Source organism: Notechis scutatus, chromosome 4 (assembly GCF_049901735.1).
Source record: "Notechis scutatus isolate UNSWTSFEM ecotype Mainland chromosome 4, rNotScu1.2, whole genome shotgun sequence".
Classification (NCBI taxonomy): Eukaryota; Metazoa; Chordata; class Lepidosauria; order Squamata; family Elapidae; genus Notechis; species Notechis scutatus.
Genome location: NC_142012.1, coordinates 121,047,267 through 121,068,648, shown reverse-complemented (window position 1 = coordinate 121,068,648; position 21,382 = coordinate 121,047,267). Strand labels below are relative to the sequence as shown.

Here is a 21,382-nt window from a genome sequence, read left to right as displayed (position 1 = left end):
TGGCTTTCTACCCGGAAAAGCTCACGAGCTGCGCCGCCATCTTTTTGATGAAAAAGTGCTTCCGGTGAGCTTTCTACCGGAAAGCTCACCGGAAGCACTTTTACCAAAAAGATGGCGGCGCCAGCAACCAGCGCCTGGTAAGACTTGTTCCGCGGACCGGTACCAGTCCGCGGACCGGCAGTTGGGGACCCCTGTTATAGAGCAAACGTTGCTGAAGCCCTGCCCACCCACCAACCCCCACCCTCTGCCTCCCAGCAATTTGCCTCCTTGCAGCAAACAGCGAACAGCCTGGTCAGCTTCAGCACAGCCTGATTGGTACAAGCAGCTGATTGTCGGTTGGATCGGCCTCCTAACGACCAGGTGTTTCAGGCTACAGGGATTGCCATCGCCTATTGCCGCCTCCACATGCCCCATTTTTGGCCTCTGCATCCCATTTTCAGCCTCTGCACGCCCCGTTTTTGGTCTCTGCGAACCCGTTTTTGGCCTGTTCCGGGAGGCGGGGATTGGGCCGAAAACGGGGCATGCAGAGGCTGAAAATGGATGCGGAGGCCGAAAATGGGGCTTGCGGAGGCGACAATAGATGATGGCAATCCCAAACAACTGATTGTCGGGAGGCCGATCCAACCGACAATCAGTTGCTTGTGCTAATCAGGCTGTGCTGAAGCTGACCAGGCTGTTTGTTGCAAGGAGGCAAATTGCTGGGAGGCAGAGGCAGATTTTTTTTTCTTGTTTTCCTCCCCAAAAGCTAGGTGCATCTTTTACTTCGGAGCGACTTGTAGTCCGAAAAATATTGTACTTAAAATTTCAAAGAAGTTATGATAGAGCAAATAGTGAAATAATTCTCAGATAATGTAATTTGTGGGGAAAAATTGCTAATGTTTCTAGGATTGTATAATGCTGGCACTTAGCACTGGATTGAAACAAAAATGTGTTTCACATCTGCAAGGAAATCAAGCTCAGAGAGAAGCAAAGACCCAGCAGTTCAACCCTGAGCTACAAATATTCTCTTCTATAACTACAGATTTTTAGGGAAGCTTTATGCTTTTATTTTTTGTTGTTGTGACCAATTAACCTTTTCTCCTAGAACAACTTGGACTGCAGAGTCAACTATATTCCTGCATCTAGGTTCCAGATGGTTAGAATAATTAAAAGATACTGATGTAGAAAATCAGAGAAGAGTTAGAATTAGGTCTGATTCACATATAACACTGGACTATGATATAGGAGAGGGAATGGGCAGTGGACATACATTTTCAAGACTTTAATTTTTCAACATTTTTAAAAATTATAAAACTGAATTGTGCTTGATGGTACCTAATAAAAGAGTAAACCTGTTCTTTATGGATTTGGACTAGTACTTGTGTGCAATATACTTTCAAAGTGCCTAAATGCAGGAATAACACTATCTCCCTTTGTACTAAAAAAAAACAAACCACTTCATTTTTTTATCTAATGGATTCTCCATGTAGTTTTACTGATAATAATATAATATGATTTACTATTTCCATCTTCAAGGATGTTCTTCAATTGCCAAGTCTATGGTTCTGGCCTTTCCTAATGATCTCTTATACAAGTACAGCCAGGTTGATGTAGACATGAAGATGCTGGCTCAGAAACCAGAAAAGTGAGTTCTAGGCCTCCTTTAGGCTTGAAAGCTGGCTTGGTGATGATCTGGGGCCAGTTTCTCAATCCAACTCACTTTGCAGGGTTGTTGTTGGGAAAGAAGGAATAGTATTGGGCATTCTCACTGTCTTGACACATTATTTTTTATTTTAACATTTGCCTAGTTTTTGTTATCTCCCTTTATTAGTAGAAAAGTCACACAGGGTATGGTGGATGGACACAGGGCATATATATGTATGTGTACAAATGCACCAAAACTTTGTAGGCCAAAAATCACTATTTTAACATTTTAAATCCTAAAAGGCCAATAATCTACATTTAACAAATTGTTTTTCTCATTATGAACTTGTCCATACACTAGGGACTTCAGAATAAAAGCTTAAGATAATTTTTTAAAATGGGCATTCATGAACTGTTTTACAGAATTCTTTGTTCCATTTTTTTAACTGTGCTATTTTAGCTTATTTTCCATATATTTATAGTGACTGCCTTGACTATTCTGTTTGTTTAGAAAGGCAGAATAGTGAAAATACTTTTCAGTGAAATAAATCAGTGCCCAAAACTGTTAAGGCAGAGATGTGACCTTGCTTTCATGTTAATAAGAGTCACCTTTTTTATTCTGGAGCAGATGGTTTACTGTAATACTTTAAAAAAAACTCCCATTTATGGGCAATATAGATTGAGAGGGCTTCTGTAATAATACACACCACAAATTTGGAGAGTTTTCACTCATGGATTGATACTAAAGGCAAATATAAGTCATTTTCATGATTTACTGAACTGCATCTGCTTCTGCAACTCATAGACAGCAATACAACAAGGAAGGTCCAACAATAAGAACCTGTCCAAGAAAAAAAAAAAAGAAACTTCAGTCAACACATCATAGAATAGAATAGAATTCTTTATTGGCCAAGTATGATTGGACACACAAGAAATTTGTCTTGGTGCATAACTTTTATTTAAGACTCAATTATCCCTTATGAAATGAGGAAACTGGTGTATAGGTAGTCCTTGTTTACCAACTGCTTTGTTTAATAACCATTCAAAGTTATGACTTTAAAAAAAAGCTATGTGACCAACCCTCACATTTATGACCATTGCAACATCCCATTGTCATGTGATTACAATTGAGACAAGCAGAATTAATAAAGAATGTGGAAATAAAATAGCAACTTGTGGTCATATGATGTTTTGCTTGGCAACCATGGGGCTTCGCTTAACCAAATGGGAAGGTCGTAAGTCCATTGAAGCCATTTGATCTTCTGCTTAGCGACCATAGTGCTTACTGAACAAGTTGCAATCCCAACTGTAATTGCTAAACAAGGACTATCTGTACACATTACATAAAAATAGACTTACTAACAGATATCAGAAGTGACAAAAAAATCTTCATTAAGTAAGGAATTACAGAATTGAAAGAATGGAATTATATATTACTAGATTGAAAATAAAGCAGGGTAAATTTCAGTACATTCACTAAAAATAGCTAAAACAGGTAGACTCAGCCAGTGATCATCTGAAGTTATGACAGTGACGAAAAAGAAACTTTGTGATCAAAGCCTACTTTTATGCTCTCAGTGTCCTTTGGTCATGTGTTGCCCTGTGCCTGATCCATTTTCCTTTTTTCCCTCCTCTCCACAGAGAGGATAGGCTAAACAAGTGAGCTGTTCTTGAGCTGCTTTTCTTCAACCAAGTGCTAACTAATTAAAAAGTGCTAACCAGAAGTTTACAAGCTCAGCCTGCAAGTGACTAGACTTGAATCAATTTCATACCCCTAGGTTTTATTTGCAGCTCAGGAGCTTGCTAGGCAAACAGCTGGAGCCAGCTCAATTCCTTTCAATATGTATTCCCTATTGTGTGCCTGCTTACTCTCTTGAAATTCCTTCATCTCCAATAAATGTAAATGCAAACATTAATTCCCTTGCTAATTATCCCAGTGCCAGAGCTGGGATGAGCATTCTAAAAAGCGGAGAGGTGGGGGAAAAGAAGGCTGCAAGATTTGCCGTTTTATTCTCCATGCTTGCGAGACAAATTCTGGAAACCTTCCTGACCATTTGGGCTCACTCAATTGTTTTGGATCAAATCCTTCTGATGCTGTAAAGCAAAGGAAAGCTAAAGTAACATTGTAAGCTAATTGTGGTCACATGATTTTTCTATGTTGTGATTACATCACTTAGCAACCAAGTTGCCACTTCCAACTGTGGTCACTAAATGAGGACTACCTGCAATTAAACCCTTTTCTTAAGCAAGCTCCATAAAATCTCTATATAACAGGAAAACTAGGAAAAAAGCTATATTAGAGATATTTTAGAGATGTTAAGATACTGTATTACTAGATCCAAGTTATTGTTTATTCACCAAATTATGACACTTACTTATTTGTGTGAAATTTCGTTAGGTTTCCTCATTTTATATCCAAGGAAGAGCACTACAAGGCTTCCATATGTAAGTAACACATACTAAAGACAAAATGCATATAGGTCAGATCAGTCAAAATTTCAAATGGATACTATAAAATTATAATGGCAGATACTTACATTTCTTCTGCCTAATATTGTAGTGCTATTGAAGTATTTCTTAAATCCTGTAAATTGGTGTTGCGTTCCAGAATCGGGTCCTGCCATTATTGCTTGATCTAGATGCAACAGAAATTAATCTTAATTTTAATTTAAAACAATTTTGTTTCTTATATTTATCTGATGAATTTCTAATGCATAACAAAATTACTGGTAACTGGTAAACAAATAACAATTAACATACTAACAGTTACAAAGCAGCTTTACTTGCTTTCTTGTAGTTTTGTCTCAAATAAGTAGTCTGACAGGACAGCCCATGGATATTTAGCCCAGGATTGAAGCAGGTATACAAATAAATGAACAACTAAGACTGGTAAAAGTATTACTGATTCTGGGAGAAACACCAGTAATGAACAGGTTATATTCTCTCCAGGAGCCCTCCTGGATTCAATTCTGGTGCAGAATAGCAATGACCCCAGTAGCAAAGAGATCCTTTTGTCATTTTTGTTTGATAAACCAACTGCTTTCATACCAGGAGAGAGACTTAGCTTCAGTATCTGATATGGTGGTAAATCTCAAGCTGGATTACTGCACTGTGTCCCACTGCAGTGTGTTCCTTCACTTTTCAAACTACGTAGTTTTAAAATTGCAGCAAGCATAGAATGCAATGGGATGTAAAATTATCAACTCTTGAAGATGCTACATAACCCCCTACCATGTATGAAAAAGCTTACTGGTTATTGTGTCCAACTCAAGGCTATATGCTGCCCCAACTCCCGGTGACACTCACATGGTATATAAAGGCTTATATATCTTAGGACCAAGACACTTACAAGACCATCCCATATAATCTGCCTTCCACTCCTAAACCATCAATAGGGCATCTTTCAGAAGATCTGTTGCAGATAATTCTGCTTTGGTGAAGCTCATAATTTAGGAACAAACTGCTATTGAAGTTGAAACAATCTCTATCCTTATTACAATTTAGGAGGAGTTAAAGGCATACTTAGTAAGCCAGGTCCTCAATATTTTAATTGTTTTAAAATAACATTGTTTTAATTGTATTTTTCATTTTAACTTTAGTACTTGTACAGTAGGTTTCTTGTTAGCCAGCTTTATAAAAGATCCAATGTCATGAACCAAATAATCCAACTGCTCTGATTTGATGAAACAACCAGGTTTTTGTTAGTTTTCTAGAAGCCAAGTAGGAAGGGGCCTATCACACACAGGGGCAATGCTTTTTATATGAGTGGGGCAGCCACCAAGAAAACATGCTGAAGCGTTCCTAAAGTAACAAATTTGTTATTAAGAGACACATAAATGATCTGCCCTATTGAATCCTATCAAGTGGATAGATGTTATTGGGAGAAGGCTACTCCAAAGATACAGGAGCTAAAACATTAAAAACTTTAAAGTGACAACAAACTAAGCCTCATTCCAAGCAAATCAGACTGGCTTTGAATTGCACCGAGAAACCAATAGGTAGCCAAGGTGGCTGTTAGAAGTGTTACATGTGTGTCTAGAGATGCCAATCACTACCCAATCATTGCAGGTCCCAAATTCCATACCGAGCTCATTCCAGTAGTCCAGTTGAGAGATTATTAAGGCATGAACAACAGTAATGTCTTTCATTCCAAGAAAAAACATGCAACTGAAATACAAGATGAAATTGTACAAAGATCCTCTTGGTTATAGATGCTACCTGTTCTTTGCACAGGAGCTATGAGTTCAAGAAGTCTGAATTGTAAACCTGTTCCACCCGCTCAGCTTTAACAGTGGAATCTCATTGAAATTGACAGATCTTGGAACCCAATGCCACCCTGTCTTGCTGGGATTGAGTCTCAATCTGTTCCTCCCCATCCAGTCTTTGAGAGTCTCCTGGCAACTTGACGGGATCATTTATTTGATCGTAGTTGAGAATTACATCATCAATGACTTGATGAAAGATCTCAACCAGCTGTTTCACCTAAATATTGAATAGGATTGGGCACAATGGAATGGAGCACAACAGCATCCTCCCTGTTATCAATTAGGGCTTTAGGTTTGATCACTCTCCCCCTCCTCCAACCCTTGATGATAACTTGAAATAATATGATGGATGGTATTGAAAGCAACTGTAAGATTAAGGAAGGCCTGGAAGATCAGAATCTATACATAAACACAATGAATGCTCTAGGCTGAATGTTGACCTAAAACAGGGATGTCAAACTGGTGGTCTGCGGACCAGATATGTCATGTGCAGGCTACGCCCACTCCAGCTCCACAAAGATTTTAAAAAATGTCATGACATGTCACGTGACCCAATTAAGTTTGACATCCATGACCTAAAATCTGACTGAAATATTTCCAGATGTTTCTTCCAGGCACATCTACAGTTGAACTTCAACTACTTTCTCTCTTGGAGAGAATGATTTGTTGGTCCCACTGGAAGCCTTTATCAAGCTAGACAAGACGTGTACAGATTTTAACTTTTTTTTAGTTTTTCTTTCCACAATGGACCAATCTGTCTCCCAGTACCCTCAAAAGTAACCTATGACAATCAAGATACCGAGACTAGCTTCATCTTCTCCTAGGTTAACCACACCCCCAGACATCCAGTAAAACAAAGTTGCATGCAAATAGGAGAGGGAGCTACAATGCACAGTAGGTAAGGAGAGTATTTTTCTTGGGTTGGGATATAGGATAGTGATGTTTTTGGCATAGGAGGATGTTGTAGGTATTCTTAGAGCACCAAATTTTTCAGCCAGTAACAGAAAAAGCAAAAGCAACATCCCATTAACGGTTTAAAAATCAATTAACATTGTACTCAATTATGAACTTTGAAGTGCATGACAAGCCATTTCCTCAAATAAGGAGCAAAAATGTCATAGCATTCAACACATCTATACCAGATTACAGTGAATAGAAAAGTATGGAGGTATATTTCATCCCTTTAGGAATTGAGATAGAATACAGGCCTGGGGAGTATAAATCAATCAATGCAGTACAACAATTAAAGCAAAATAGTCCATTATATGAAAACCAAATATTTTACTTTTCTAACTAGATGAACACAGGTAGATCCCTTTCCCACCTGAATTTACATTCAGAAAGTCTGTAATATGGAGACGGTTCATCTCCTATGGATACAAGATAGGCAGCACTGCTCAAACATAAACTCAATATTTTAATCATCCAGGAACAAAAACAAAACAAAACTATACAATTCCAGGATGCCGGTTGACGGAAATAGGGAGGTAGCTTTGCATACCCCAGTACTTATTCCTATTTATCAGGCAGCAAATGATCCTATTGATCAGTTTTCGTCCTTCTGGTGCCTTTCAAATGTGTTGGATTGTCACGTTGCCCGATATTGTAACTACAAAGGCTGTGATTCAAAACATTCCGGTGGAGAAGGATGCTATAAAAATAGCCACGTTTGTAAAGGCAGGCATAATCTTTCAAATAATTGCAGAACAAAATTGGTATTCACCCCCTAGTTATTTATATATTGCAAAGAATAGACAAAGCTTAATTTACTTCAAAGCATGCTGACAAATATTATTCCTTTTTACAAAAGCAAACACCAATAACAAGACAAGGCGGAACCCACCGCGTTTTCTATCTACTGCCTCCTACTCCCGGTATGAACGACTCAATGCCCTTCATGTACAAAATGGAGTCATTCTATTAACCAATGTTCCCTAACCAATCCTCGATGCGCTGAGGAGGGACTTCATTTATCCAAACCGGAGCTGTGGCCAAGACCGTTCTTTTTATTGGCTGATAAATATGCTCGTCAAATTAACCGGCTCCTACCTTCTTGTGACGTAAATCAGCGTCGTTCCTCTACGGTTACTTAGTAATCGGATTCACTTCCTTTTACCTTTTTTTTTCTTCCCGACATCGTTTTCTATTCCGGGTCAAGGAGCAAATGGTGTCTCTTCTTCAAGCGTGGGATTGATACGTTAAAGTAAGTATGAGGAATGTTAAGATGGAAACTTTGGAAGAAGGCGGGTGGCGGGGAGAAGCAGGAGGTAAAGAAGGAAGGCTTACCGAACTGCGAACGGAGGAAGAAAGCAACGTGAGTTCCACGTGTTGAACTTGGATGGACCTCAAGCTCTGCGGAGGGGATTTATAGTCTCCGCTGAAATAATCTCGCTCCTCAGCCTTTCTTTTTTAGTATCCGCAGAGTGCCTTATATGCCCTTATATTGGAGGAATATGATTTTATAAAATTGTGTGAAGAAAGAAAAATTCTCCAGTGATTTTGAAATAAAGCGATGATCCCCTTTAATTCTGCTTATTGTGAATATACCCCTTATTGGTACAGCTGGTTCTCGACTTACAACAGTTCACTTAGTGACGTTCAAAGTTAAAACAGCACTTAGGACCGTTTTCACACTTAGGACCGTTGCAGCATCCTCATAGTCAAGTGATCAAAAATTCAGACACTTGGCAACTGATTCATTCCTATGCAGTGTCCCAGAGTCACATGATCACCTTATGAGACCTTCTGACAAGTAAAAATCTATGGGGAAGCCAGATTCACTTAACAGCTGTGGGAAGAAAGGTACAATGGGGCAAAACTCACTTAACAAATGTCTCCCTTAGCAAAATAAATTTGGGGCTCAATTGTCATAAGTTGAGGACTACCTGTCTCTCACTGTTTACTGCAGCTATTCATTGTGGCTCCTGTTTGTCTTCCTATTTTACCCTTTTACTTTGGTAATTGTATCAAAAAATTATGCAGAAAAGAAACTGCCTTCAACATCGCCATGGCTGGAGTGCTGGTTTCAAATGCTTTTAAATTAAATTTAAATAAATTTAATTTTTTTCAAATTTAAAATGCTTTTAAATTTGAAATGGGTAGAAATCAAGTTATAAGTATTTTTATTGGAAAACCAATTGTATATTGGTTTCAGCTTATTATGCAGCTGTTGAGGACTTAGAGTTTTATTTGAGCAAGGAAGCTTTCTAACTTTGTAGGAATCAATTATATTAATAAAGAGATGAGTAGGATCCCAAAGTCTGTACCTTACAAACATTGAGCCTCTTAAAATCCTGCTACACTGTGCAGAAGAGTGACTTCATAAGGTTTAATTGTATTCTGCCTAACAATTTATTCTCTGCCACACTTTATTTGATGTTGTGCTTCTGTGATGATAATAGTTAATGGATAATATATATATATATCTTATAGATAGTACTAGCTAATAGCTAGCAGGTAATATATGAATAAGACTAAACATGTATCTCAAAGATCATTCCAAACAGTGAACTAATATCTTTTTATAGGAAAGCATAAAAACCTTTTGCAGAATGCTTGTTTTAGAATAGATGGAAAGTGCTTCAGACATTGTGTTTGGTCATTTTTTTAAAAAAATGCTGAAAACAGCATCCCAATTGTTTACTCATTTTTAACGTTTTAATAATGCGTAGTGCGGGTGATTTTGGATTGAAAAGATATGTACCAGAAAACAATAACAATGTTAATGTTCAGAAATATATTAAACCAAAGTAAATGTTGTTAATTTTAGAGTAACAGTTTGTATTGCTGTTTTATGCTGATAGAGATATATAAAAAATAGCTAATATAAATGTTTTAAGAGGCAAGCTGAGGTTAAAATAATTTCTTTGAAGCAGACGCATAACAAAGACATAACCCTTACTTTCCTTCTCTGTTACAAATTCATATTTAGTTTTATTGAACTATAAGAATTATTTCTATAGATAATAGTAATTATCTGTAATGCTGCGATGCTGTGCAAGGAATTTCAGGATGTAGGTTAACTGTGGGACACTGTGAAGCTGTGTAAGGAATTTCAAGATCTAGATTAACTCTTCAGAATTTCCAGGATATTTTTTCCAAGAAAAGCTCATTTTAACTACTTTTGTAATATGAATTCAATAATTGACTATAATGCCGGTAGTTATTCAGTTGAAACTGTTTTCATCCCAAATTGAAAAGATTTGGTTTAATAAATCATAGAAAAATCATCTATCAATTTTGACAATTAGCCATTGTAAAACTACAGCTCAATAATAAAAAAAAACTGAATATAGTCAACTCCTGCTAAAACAGTTCAATTTTAGAATATTTGTATGATGTAGTCAATTAAAATGTCTGCAATTCCTCTGGCCCAGGACTTAGTTATTGATAAAGAGTGAATCTTGATTATCAGTGTCCCAGAATAGATTGGCCTTCCTTCCTGTATCTCATGTCTTTTGGTTGTTTTGAACTTCCCATCACTACCTGCTTACTTACCTAGAAGATGACATGGGGATCATATATATATTTGGATGGTTCCAATTTTTGACACTGTTAGAATGGCTAAAGAGCTAATATTTTAATAAATGAGTCAAATTTTATTGTATGTTCTTATGATTTAATATCTGTCATCTCATTCCTAAAATGAAATAATACTTGTGTTGTTTATCCTGATGATTTATAAACTCTAATAGTTTAGTTTCCTTTCATATAGAAAGACAACCATGTCATCTATGGAGGATAATTTTCCAAGAGGAGGTACACAGAAGAAAGGACAGGAAGAAAAAACAGTCAGACAACCAACGGTAGAAGATGATAATTTATTCAAGGTATGCAAATTAGGAACATTTAACTTCTATTGCCTCAGACTGTTGATTCCTCCAACTACAGTAGTTTTGTAACTAATATCAGTTGCCTTATTCCTTAACTTTTTTAGAATCATAGGACAGGAAAGGATCTTCGAGGTCTAGTCCAATCCCCTGCCCCTTTATATCATCCTAGACAAATGGTTGCCCAGTCTTTTCTTGAAAATCTCCAATGATGAGTACCCACAACTCCATCAAGCAAGCTTTTCCATTGATTAATTGTTGCCACTTTCTGGAAATTTTTCTTTCCTTATTTCAAGATTGAATCCCCCTGTAATGATCTTCCACCCATTGCTTCTTGTCCTATCCTTAGGTGCTATGAAGATTAAATCAATGCCCTTTCCCCCCCCTGTTACAGCTCTTCAAGTATTGGAAGATTGCTATCATGCCTCCCCTAAGCCTTCTCTTAAGCTAAAACATATCTTGTTCCAGAGGTGGGATTCCAATATATAACAACTGGTTCGGTGATTGCGTACTCGCTCTGCATTTAAAAAAGGCAGCCCATACTTACCTTCAACTGCAGACTCTGTGAAGAAAATAGCTGAGGCACAGCAAACTGCTCTACTGTTCTCTAAACAAAGGCATAAAGCACAGGAAAGAGCAGGGATGGGCACGCGGGCAGGCCTACTTCCTTGTTGCAGCGAACTGGTTCAGAGCGAGCTGAACATGGGAACAAGGGATTTGCCAGATCCAGTCTGAACCGGTAGAATCCCACCCCTGCCTTGTTCCCTTAACATTCATCATACCCCTTATCATTTTTGTTGTTGTTCTCTGCACTCTTTCTAGAGCCTCAGCATCTTTTTTTAAAATCTTGGTGAGTAGAATTGGATGCAGTATTCCAAATCATTAGTATAATATAGAGCAATACTATCATTTCCTATAATCTTGATGCTATCCCTCTGTTGATGCAATCTAGGGCTGTGTTGGCTTGGCAGCTGCAGCACACATTTAAATGGTTTGTGTGTTCTAAAGGGATGGGATATAACATTTTATATAAAACTAACTTTCAATCAAAGGAGATTGCTATGGTTTTAGCCATATATGATTTGTATTCACTCTCGGATGATTTCTGTAATACCTGCCAATTAATAAAATCCTGTAGTAGAAGCTTTTATGTTTTGCACCCTATAAATTACAGTTTGAGCATGTTTATGAGGAAAGTTTAACCCAGATTGGCCCATAATTCATCTTGTTTCAGTCTTACATTGAGTCATTCATCTGAAGCAGCCAGAAGCATATACTTCCTAGTTAAGTTAACTGTTGTGTATAGATCAGGTAAAACTAGTTGATTTAAGCTATGCCTTACTAAAATTAACCAAGATCGTTTCTGCTCTGGGGTGCATTGGATAGTTCAGGGACCGAGTGTGTATTTTTTTTTTTTTTTTTTTTTTTTTTTTTTTTACTAATTAATAATTTTTAGTTTTTTTTTTTTTTTTGTTATTTGTATGGTGTGTATATAAAAAAAAAAAAAAGAGATGAAGAAAAATAGGTTCCAGTCTCTTCAATTAAACAATGACATTTATTGCAAACCAGAAAACATACATTATCTGTCACAACATCTGCTTGCTGGAACAAAGCAACCAGAGATTTGTATGGCTCCTATCCAATGATGTAAAATATGTTTTTGGAAATCTGACTGTTCCCCATCCTTTTGGGTTAGGATGGATGCCACATCCCTGTAGAATTCGCCAGTTAGCTCAGAGTTAACTTTGGATACTGAGATGGGTGGCATATAAATTTAATAAATAAATTCTAATTGATTATGGGTTGGTTTTTTCCAGATACACATAGTTTGTGTTTTTATTGTTCTAATATTTTATTGTTTTTAATTTTGTAAGCCACCCAGAGTTATGATTAATTAAAAATGGAGATGAATGTTTCCTATTTCTCTGTATGTAGGAGCTAAAAATCAGAAAGAGTTAGCAGCACCTTTAGACTAATAGATTTTATTATGATGCATAAGATTTATAGCCCAAGCCTTCAGTGATATAGTTTGTTAATATAGCGCTGAATTATGTTCAAACCAGCCATCTTTTAACTTTTTTCTATTTCATTTCCTGAACTTTGCATTGATGTGTTGCTTTCCTCTCCCAATTACTAACCTCTATAAAATTGGGGAAGCAACTTTTGTATTTTTATGTAATCAATTTTAGACTCAACATGAAGAAGTAACTCGGAAAAGAAAGAAAAAACATGAAGATCAAAAGGAGCCAAAAAAACTTAAGTCTGAGAAGAAAGCTGTTTCAAAAATCAGCGCTAAAGATTTTGAACTTTTGTCAGCAGAGGTTGGTTGGTAATTTGTACTGTAATTTATTTGTTGTGCTATAATGTACAACTTTACTTGACTATCCCAATTGATTCTATTACATGATATGTCAACATAATAAAATAATTCCTAAGCCCTGTTTACATGGCATAATATTGAATGAACCTCAATTTGTTAGGTTTGCACAAGGTACTAAGGACACAAATAAACCACATGTTGGTAGAAGACAGATGTGTGAATCCAGTCCTAGTTTGATTATCTAGATCAGGGTTGTAAAACTCGTGACCCGTGGGCCAGATGTGTCACATGCTGGCCACGCCTATGCCCGGTTTAGCGAAGGGGGGGGGAAGTCACGATATGTCATGTGATGACACAAGTTTGACACCCCTGATCTAGATGTATACGCTGAAGCTCAGTATAAGTTCTCAGTATAAAACAAGTTACAGATCTTTGATCTTGAAATGGTGATTTGGTTTCCTTTTCACCTAACTGGATTTTTTCTGGGTGCTTTGTTGCATCTCCTTAAATTCATATATTATCTGTACTAACAGAAGCTCAGTGTGCAAAACTCATTTAAAAGTGTATCTGTCATTTTTGCTTATTAGTATTTGCTTGTCTTCAACAGTCTCTTACAGAAGGAACATTGCTGTTGGGATGTGTGAAAAAGTGTAATCAATTTGATCTGGTGATCAGCTTACCAAACTGTCTTACTGGGTTTGTGAAAATAACATGCATATGTGATGTCTATAGTGAACTGCTAAATAAGCAGGTGGCCACTGATGAGCCTGTGCAGGTAAGACATGATATGGAATTGATAGATAGAATACTTAATAGAATAGAATAGAATAGAATAGAATAGAATAGAATAGAATAGAATAGAATAGAATAGAATACTTTATTGGCCAAGGAATTTGTCTTGGTATAAATACTCTCAGTATATATAAAGAAAAGGTACATTCGTTAAGAATCAAGAATCATAACGTACAACACTTAATGATAGTCATAGGGTACAATCAACAATCAAATCATACTAGGAAACAGTCAATATAAATTATATAGATACAAGTAACAAAGTTACAGTCCTACAATCACAAGTGGGAGGGGATGGGTGATAAGGAGTGATGAGAAGATTAGCAGTAATAGTACTGTACACTGTGTAAATAGTTGAACAGTGTTGAGGGAATTATTTGTTTAGCAGAGTGATGGCTTTCGGGAAAAAACTGTTCTTGTGTCTAGTTGTTCTGGTGTGCAGTGCTCTATAGCGTCGTTTTGAGGGAAGGAGTTGAAACAGTTTATGTCCGGGATGTGAAGGGTCTGTAAATCTTAATTGTTATATATTTTGCTGTGATTCCAGTCTATAACACAATTTGCTCTGAATACAGTCTGTAGCACCATTTGGTAGCAATGTCAAAATACATTCAATTTATAGAATATTCTCTGAGGAAAAAAGCTTTATCATGTTGCTTGCTGTAAAAGCTAGAAAACACCTTGCCACATTTCTTTCCTTATTTTTTTCTATTCTTGAATTTTTTTGCAGGAACTGAATTCTCTCTCAGACTTGTTCCCTCCAGGAATGTTAGTGAGATGTGCTGTGGTAGGCACAGAGAAGAATGCTATGGGACATCAGAAGATACACTTAACTATTAATCCAAAAGATATCAACAAAGGTTTGAATCCTACAGTTTTGAAAGCAGGCATGGTAAGTAACTCAATATTTTCCATCATTTTATTTTTCATACTTATTAAATGAACTATTTCTCCCAAATTGTTTGAGACGGTTAGGAAAAAAAAACACATTTTTGTTAAACTGAGCAAAAGAATGATTACAAATGACGTCAATGCAATTAAAGAAAACAAAAGTGGGTAAAAGTCAAATTCCAAAATTACATTTTTACCTGTAGGGTTTTATAGGAAAATTGAAAGAAACAGCATTAAAGACAGTTACATATTGGTTTAAAATGCTGAAATATACAACAAGTTTATAAGGTAATGAACAAGTATCAGACGTAAGATCTAAGAAATAGGTTTCATGGGAAAGGCCTGAATTTCACACAGAGCTGTGTTATAAAATGGATTTGTCTTGAATACAGCTAGTTCTCAACTTGAGCCCAATATTTCTGTTGCTAAGAGAGACATTTGTTAATTGAGTTTTGCCCCATTTTATGATATTTCTTGTCATAGTTGTTAAGTGAATCACTGCAATTCTTAAATTAGTAACACTGAAGTACCCATCTCAAGGCCATTGTGACTGTGAACAGCTTTTAAACAATTGATTGTAAATCAAGGGTTACCTGTAGCTGCATTCACTACTGTGTGGGAAATCTGTGTGGCTTCTGAGAAAAACACGTTAAAATAATTATTTAAAAAGGCTAGCTCAGGAGATGAACATAATGGGAGTAATACATGTATGTATGTTATGTAATATGAATATATACATGTGTAGATAGATAGACAGACAGACAGACACACACACACACACACACACACATTTGTTGCTAGATGTACTCATTGTGTCACCCATTGTGTCAGTTAGCAGGATCTCAATGGCAGTCATTTTGTTGTACAGTATAATAACAATATTTTTTAAAACTCGATTAAGATTTGGGCAATTAGCAATGAAGGTCTTGTGAAAGTCAATGGCTTTTTTCCTTTTCAGTTCAACTTAGAAAATGAGGAAAGGTAGGGGACAAAGAACAGTATGAATAACTATATATCTTTTTATATATATTTAATTCAACATTTTTTTCTTGGAACAGCTACTCTCTGGATTCGTATCTAGTATAGAAGACCATGGTTACCTTATTGATATAGGTGTTCCTGGAACAAAAGCATTTCTTCCTCGGCAGAAAGCTCAGGGCTATCTGCAATTACTCAATAAAGGTAAAACTTTTTAGAGTTGTTTTGAGTGTAGCACTGGGGGAGAAGAGAAAGTAGGTGAGTCTAAGGATTATGAAAGCTTACCTATGAAAATGAATAGCGATGCAAAACATTACAAAGTTCTGTATGTCTGTGTATGTGTGTATTTAAATCAAGGTACAATAGCTATTTTCCATATTTGACCAACCTTTCTAGGTTTTTTTTAATGAAAAGTTTGTTTGTTTTTTAGTTATTTAAATCTATCACTTGTGATGAAATTGTTGAATTAATGAAATAGCAAGTGCTGAAAACTATGATAACAGAAACGTTATAGCAAATAATTACTGAGGAGAAATTTTATTCGTGCTGGATTTATAGGGACTGAGCTGATGATAGGGCAATATTTGAACTGCCTTATTGAAGAAGTAAAGAATGGTGGAAGGATAATACGAACATCCATCGATCAGTCGGAGGTTGCTTCAGCCATTGCTACAGAAAAACAAAACTGGTCACGCGCCAACTTGCTACCTGGGCTAGTAGTGAAAGCCCAGGTTCAGGAGGTAAAATCATTTATTGTCTATAGGCATAGATACAAAGAAAAAAGACGAAAAGAAAATTGTATTTGTAGTGGGCATATTTCATCCAAATTGAAGTTAAGAACCATTAATCCAAGAGTCTATATAGTAGGCAGATATCTGCTTGATTGCAATTTTCATTCTTCTAGACTCTAAATGATGTTGGAAAGTATGTAGGCAGATACTGGATTTTATAAACCCTTCATCTTAAAATTGTTCCGCAACAATTCTATATTAATTTCATTTCCTTCAAAGTGAGGTTAAGTTTTCAAGTGTATCTCATTTGCTTCCCAGAATCAAGGATAGCAAGGATGCTGACTCTCTTCCTTTCCCTAAGCCCAGTTCCATTCACTGTTGGTACAGGAGGAGTGATTGAACCCAAGCCACCTATACTATGGACTCCCACAAGACTTGATCCTCTCATTATTCCTATTTAATATCTACTTAAAACTGATGGACAAGCTCATCCCTCATCATGAGATCAGGCTTCAAGGATCTGCTAATGATTCAACCCAGGCCTATTAAGCGAATCTGTCAAGATTCTGTTGTGATAGTGTGAGGATGTTGGAATGTAGATGAGAAGGAGCAAATTTAGGATCAATCCTAGCTAATCTGAATGGCTGGGAGATAATGAACCATTTCTGTCTTGGGATTTTTCAGTTTTAGTTCCAGAAGTAACTAGGACATGGTTTGGAGTTGGTCCTGGGCTCACAGCTTTTCCTCAAAGAGCAGGTGGCAGCTGTGGCCAGGAAGGTCTTTAATTGCATTATCTTATACATCATTTGCTCCTTTTCCCATTTAAACCCAGTATAAGATAAGGATAATTACAAAATAAAATATTTTTTGGCAAATATATGTACATGCTACTAGCTTTCATCTGGCTGGACTTTTAAAGGATATATAATTTCACATATTCAGTGAGACATGCAAAATTAAATTTAATTCAAACATAGTAGAAAATAATTAATATAACCAAATATATAAAAGTTCTAAAATGTCAAAATATATACTTCAAAAGTTTTATTAAGTCTTACTTTTCCTCCAGTTCTTTTAAGGAAATCCAAATCACATGAAGACTTTTTTTCCTTTTATATTTTTCTAGGTGACTTCTTCTGGCATTTCACTAAGTTTTCTCTCTTCCTTTACTGGAATTGTGGATTTCATGCACACAAATTCTCTAAAAACAGGACATTTGTCACCAAATCAGATGGTAAGTTGGTAAGCAACCATGTTTAAACTACGATGAAAATGTAAATAAATTAGTACATTTCTAAACAGTAGTTCTTCATATTCCTGGATTCTAGATTTTTAAAAAAAAAATAAAAGTAATATTCTTAATGATCTTAGAAGGTGGCAGCATTTATCCATCCTTTTATAAGCATAGAAACTCAGTGGGAATAAGGTTGGTTAATACTTGGTTGGTAGACTACCAAGCTACTCTGACAAATAGATAAATGTCTTAGAAATAGTTAATACTTCTGTGTCACTTATAAAAAATACTACTATATAGATGTACCCATGAAATCACCAGAGTCAAGACTTTTAATATCTTTACTATCTTCTGGCACCTTTTGTGTGTGTGTGTGTGTGTGTATGGCCTTCAGCTTTGTTCGGGTATTTTCCACGTCATTATAGTTGTGCTTTTAAAGTTGTAGCAACGTTTCAGCAGAATCTCATCTGCCATCATCAGGCTTCTGTATTGTGTCCGTCTGTGAGTCAGACTTTTACAGTGGTTTCAGATTTAAATTTGGGGCAGCCTATTGCTGTGCCAGAATGGTTTTTCTTCATCCTGATTGGTTGGGAGTCTTGGTCTGTGTTTATTGGTCTCGGAGTTTGCTGTGTTCTGCTTGATTGGTGTCTCTAATATCTTCTGTCTGTTTTTGGCTCTTTTGTATCTTGATTGGCTGGCAGCATTGTGTTACTTTATTGGAGGTCTTTAGTGCAGCTTGGCTTCGGGTAAATGGACGGCTATCATTAGTTGGAAGCTGGGTTTCATCTGGGTGCCTGGTTGGGATGTGTTTGAGCTGGAGGTATCAGGGGATCTGTTTGTGCCCAGGTGTTTGCCTGGCTTGTAGTGTGGAGATTTTTTGTTTGTGAGTGCAGGCTTCAAATGATTGAGCCTGGTGGAATCATCTCTTCTGTTCATGCTTTCTGGTCTTTTTCAATCTCTGGCTTCTCTGATGATTCTGTGGCTGGAATTTTCTATAGTGGCTAGGGTTTTGGTGCCATTGAAGTTGATGCTATGACCTGTGGCTTCCATGTGTTGGACTAGTGAGGAAGTGTGTTCCAGCTTTTGACTGCATTTTGTGTTCATCCAGGCGGGTGCTTATTCTTCTATTGGTCTGTCCAATGTATGTGGCGGGCATGATGCACAGGGGACTTCGTATATGCCTTGGTTTTCCAGGTCAATTTTGTCTTTGGGGTTTCTGAGGATGGCTGCTATTTTTCTGTCTGTTTTGAAGGCAGTCTTGATGTGTGTCTGTATAGTATCTTACTAATTTTGTCTGTAGTGCCTCTTATGTAGGGCAGGACAGCTGTTCCATGGTCTGTTCATCTTCTGGGTCTCTATTATGTGTCAGTGTGTTTTGTGGATCAAGTTGGTGATTTTGCTTTTGTGGAAGCATATTCTGCTGAAACGTTGCTACAGCTTTAAAAGCACAACTATAATGACGTGGGAAAATACCCGAACAAAGCTGAAGGCCATACATGTAAGTACCGAAAACTTAAGAAAACAAATTATATATATATATATATATATATATATATATATATATATATATATATATACACACACACACACCACACACACACACACACACACACACACAGAGTATATGTTCATCTGTATATATATATACAGATGAACACTATACAAAGCTTGATGATGGCAGATGAGATTCTGCTGAAACGTTGCTACAACTTTAAAAGCACAACTACAATTACGTGGGAAAATACCGAACAAAGCTGAATGCCATACATGTAAGTACCCGCGAAAACTTAAGAATATATATATATAGATATAGATATAGAGATAGATAGAGATAGAGATAGAGATAGAGATACATAGATAGAGATATATAGATATATAGATATAGATATAGATATATGTGTGTGTGTGTGTGTTCGGGTCTTTTCCCTTGTAAGATTAAGAGTATCTTGGCGACGTTTCGGCGAGGTCCCACTTGCCATCCTCAGGCTGGTGCTTTTGGCTTCATGCCAGTGGAAGCAGTGTGTGATCGGAGCTGCCGTCTCTCTATAAATACTGGTGGTGGGGGCTGGTGTGCTGGGCTGGTTGGCTGCGCTGCTGCCTCTTGATTGGTTGATGGAGTTGATGTTGGTAAATGGGCTGTGTGATGGCCTTGTGAGTTTTGTTGTGGAGATATCCTGGATCTTGTGCTGTAATCTGGGTCATTTGTTTTGTAGTGATCTTTTTTCCATTAGCCTCTCGTGTTTTAACCGTTTGGGTAATGGGTTGTGTGATGGGCTTACGAGTTCCTTTGTTGTGGTATCCTGGCTCCTGTGTTGTAATCTCCTGGGTCGTTTGTGTTTTGATCTCTTTTCCATTAGCCTCCTGTGTAGTAACGACTTGGGTAATGGGTTGTGTGATGACCTTGTGAGACTTATTGCTGTGGTATCATTGGTCTTGTGCTGTGATATCCTGGGTCATTTGCTGTGTTGCAACTTCTTGAGTTCTTGTGGTGTAATTTCCTGAGTTTTCTGATGTGATATCCTGAGCGTGTGGCTTGTGGTGTGGAGATTTTTATGTTTGAGAGTGCAGGCTTCCAGATAATTGACAGTCTGGTGGAGTCATCTCTTCTATTCATGCTTTCAGGTCTTTTTTCAATCTCTATGGCTTCTCTGATAATTCTGTAGCTGGGGTTTTCTATAGCGGCTAGGGTTTTGGTGCCATTGAAGTCGATGCTATGACCTGTGGCTTTCATGTGTTGGACTAGTGAGGAAGTGTGTTCCAGCTTTTTTACTGCATTTTGTGTTCATCTAGGCGGGTACTTATTCTTCTATTGGTCTGTCCATTGTATGTGGCAGGGCATGATGCACAGGGGACTTCATATATGCCTTGGTTTTCCAGGTCAATTTTATCTTTGGGGTTTCTAAGGATGGCTGCTATATTTCTGTCTGTTTTCAAGGCAGTCTTGATGTGATACCTGTGTAGTATCTTACTGATTTTGTCTGCCCTACATAAGAGGTACTACTACCCGAACAAAGCTGAATACCATATTATATATATTCATTCCTCCACAAGCTGATACCTCCTCTAGTAAATAGAACTAAAATACTTTCTTCTGTTTTTCCTCTTTCTAGGTGAAGGCCTGTATTCTTTCAAATAATCCTTCCTCCAAGGCAATTCGCCTTTCTTTGCGCCCTGTTTTCCTTCAGCCTGGCATCCAGCTTGGCCAACTTTCCAATGACAGACTTGGCATGGTAGTAGCTGACTCAAAAGTAGAGATGTTTCTCAAAAACATTGGTGCTGTTTTCACACTGGATGATGGCAGTCATGCTTTTTCACATGTAAGTAGCATGATGGCAGCTTCAGCTTGTATTTATTTTCTTTCTTTAGAAGTCTCATCACTCAAAAACCATCAAGGGAAATCCAGTTATCTTCTTAACTGGCTGGAAGACTTCAGCTTCTATCAGTAATTTTATCCATTAATGAGTCCTTGCTAAATGTATTTTAGTATTTCTTTAAGAACCTGTACAGTGAAATCTGTAGAACAGAAATACGCCACTTGGGTTCCACTAATCAAAACATAATTAGCCATCAGATTGTGGAGATATAGTCCTAGGTTTCATGCGTTGTGGGGGGGGAATTACACCACTCCCCCCCCCGCCAAAGTTAGTAAAGACCTTTTCAATTTTCTTCTGCATAATCATTCATAATAATGAAGCATCCTTTAAAATAAACAAACTGGTTCA

General features: G+C 37.1%; 2 protein-coding genes across 4 annotated transcripts in view; one reads left to right on the top strand and one right to left on the bottom strand.

The window, feature by feature from the left end:
* Nucleotides 1-2,233: 2,233 nt before the first annotated feature.
* Nucleotides 2,234-7,887, bottom strand: ATP5MK (ATP synthase membrane subunit k). The gene is made up of 4 exons (XM_026664971.2): nucleotides 7,732-7,887; nucleotides 4,161-4,258; nucleotides 3,999-4,082; nucleotides 2,234-2,464 (listed from the first exon to the last, which is right to left on the bottom strand). The coding sequence occupies exons 2-3, from the start codon at nucleotides 4,245-4,247 to the stop codon at nucleotides 3,999-4,001; spliced, it is 171 nt and encodes a 56-aa protein (XP_026520756.1). The 5' UTR covers nucleotides 4,248-4,258; nucleotides 7,732-7,887; the 3' UTR covers nucleotides 2,234-2,464.
* An 82-nt stretch (nucleotides 7,888-7,969) lies between these two features.
* The window catches only part of PDCD11 (programmed cell death 11), a 38,965-nt gene continuing 25,552 nt past the window's right edge, over nucleotides 7,970-21,382 (top strand). For 2 of the 3 annotated variants that reach the window (XR_015749417.1, XM_026664729.2), the window contains exons 1-9: nucleotides 7,974-8,091; nucleotides 10,603-10,717; nucleotides 12,907-13,038; nucleotides 13,645-13,812; nucleotides 14,557-14,718; nucleotides 15,776-15,899; nucleotides 16,254-16,435; nucleotides 17,553-17,660; nucleotides 20,771-20,977. Coding sequence is in view for 2 of the 3 variants with exons in the window: in XM_026664729.2 (XP_026520514.2) it covers nucleotides 10,613-10,717; nucleotides 12,907-13,038; nucleotides 13,645-13,812; nucleotides 14,557-14,718; nucleotides 15,776-15,899; nucleotides 16,254-16,435; nucleotides 17,553-17,660; nucleotides 20,771-20,977 (1,188 nt within the window). In the remaining variant the exon portion in view is untranslated. Of the gene's footprint in view, nucleotides 8,092-10,602; nucleotides 10,718-12,906; nucleotides 13,039-13,644; nucleotides 13,813-14,556; nucleotides 14,719-15,775; nucleotides 15,900-16,253; nucleotides 16,436-17,552; nucleotides 17,661-20,770; nucleotides 20,978-21,382 lie in introns of all 3 variants that reach the window. The other variant, XM_026664646.2, reaches the window with a different exon arrangement.

Bases quoted from the DNA above. Each gene is read 5' to 3' on its own strand.
- ATP5MK (XM_026664971.2), bottom strand. From the start codon at position 4,247: ATGGCAGGACCCGATTCTGGAACGCAACACCAATTTACAGGATTTAAG. The intron at 4,083-4,160 runs GTAAGTATCTGC...TTTTGTCTTTAG, and splicing joins CAATATTAGGCAGAAGAAAT to TATGTGTTACTTACATATGG.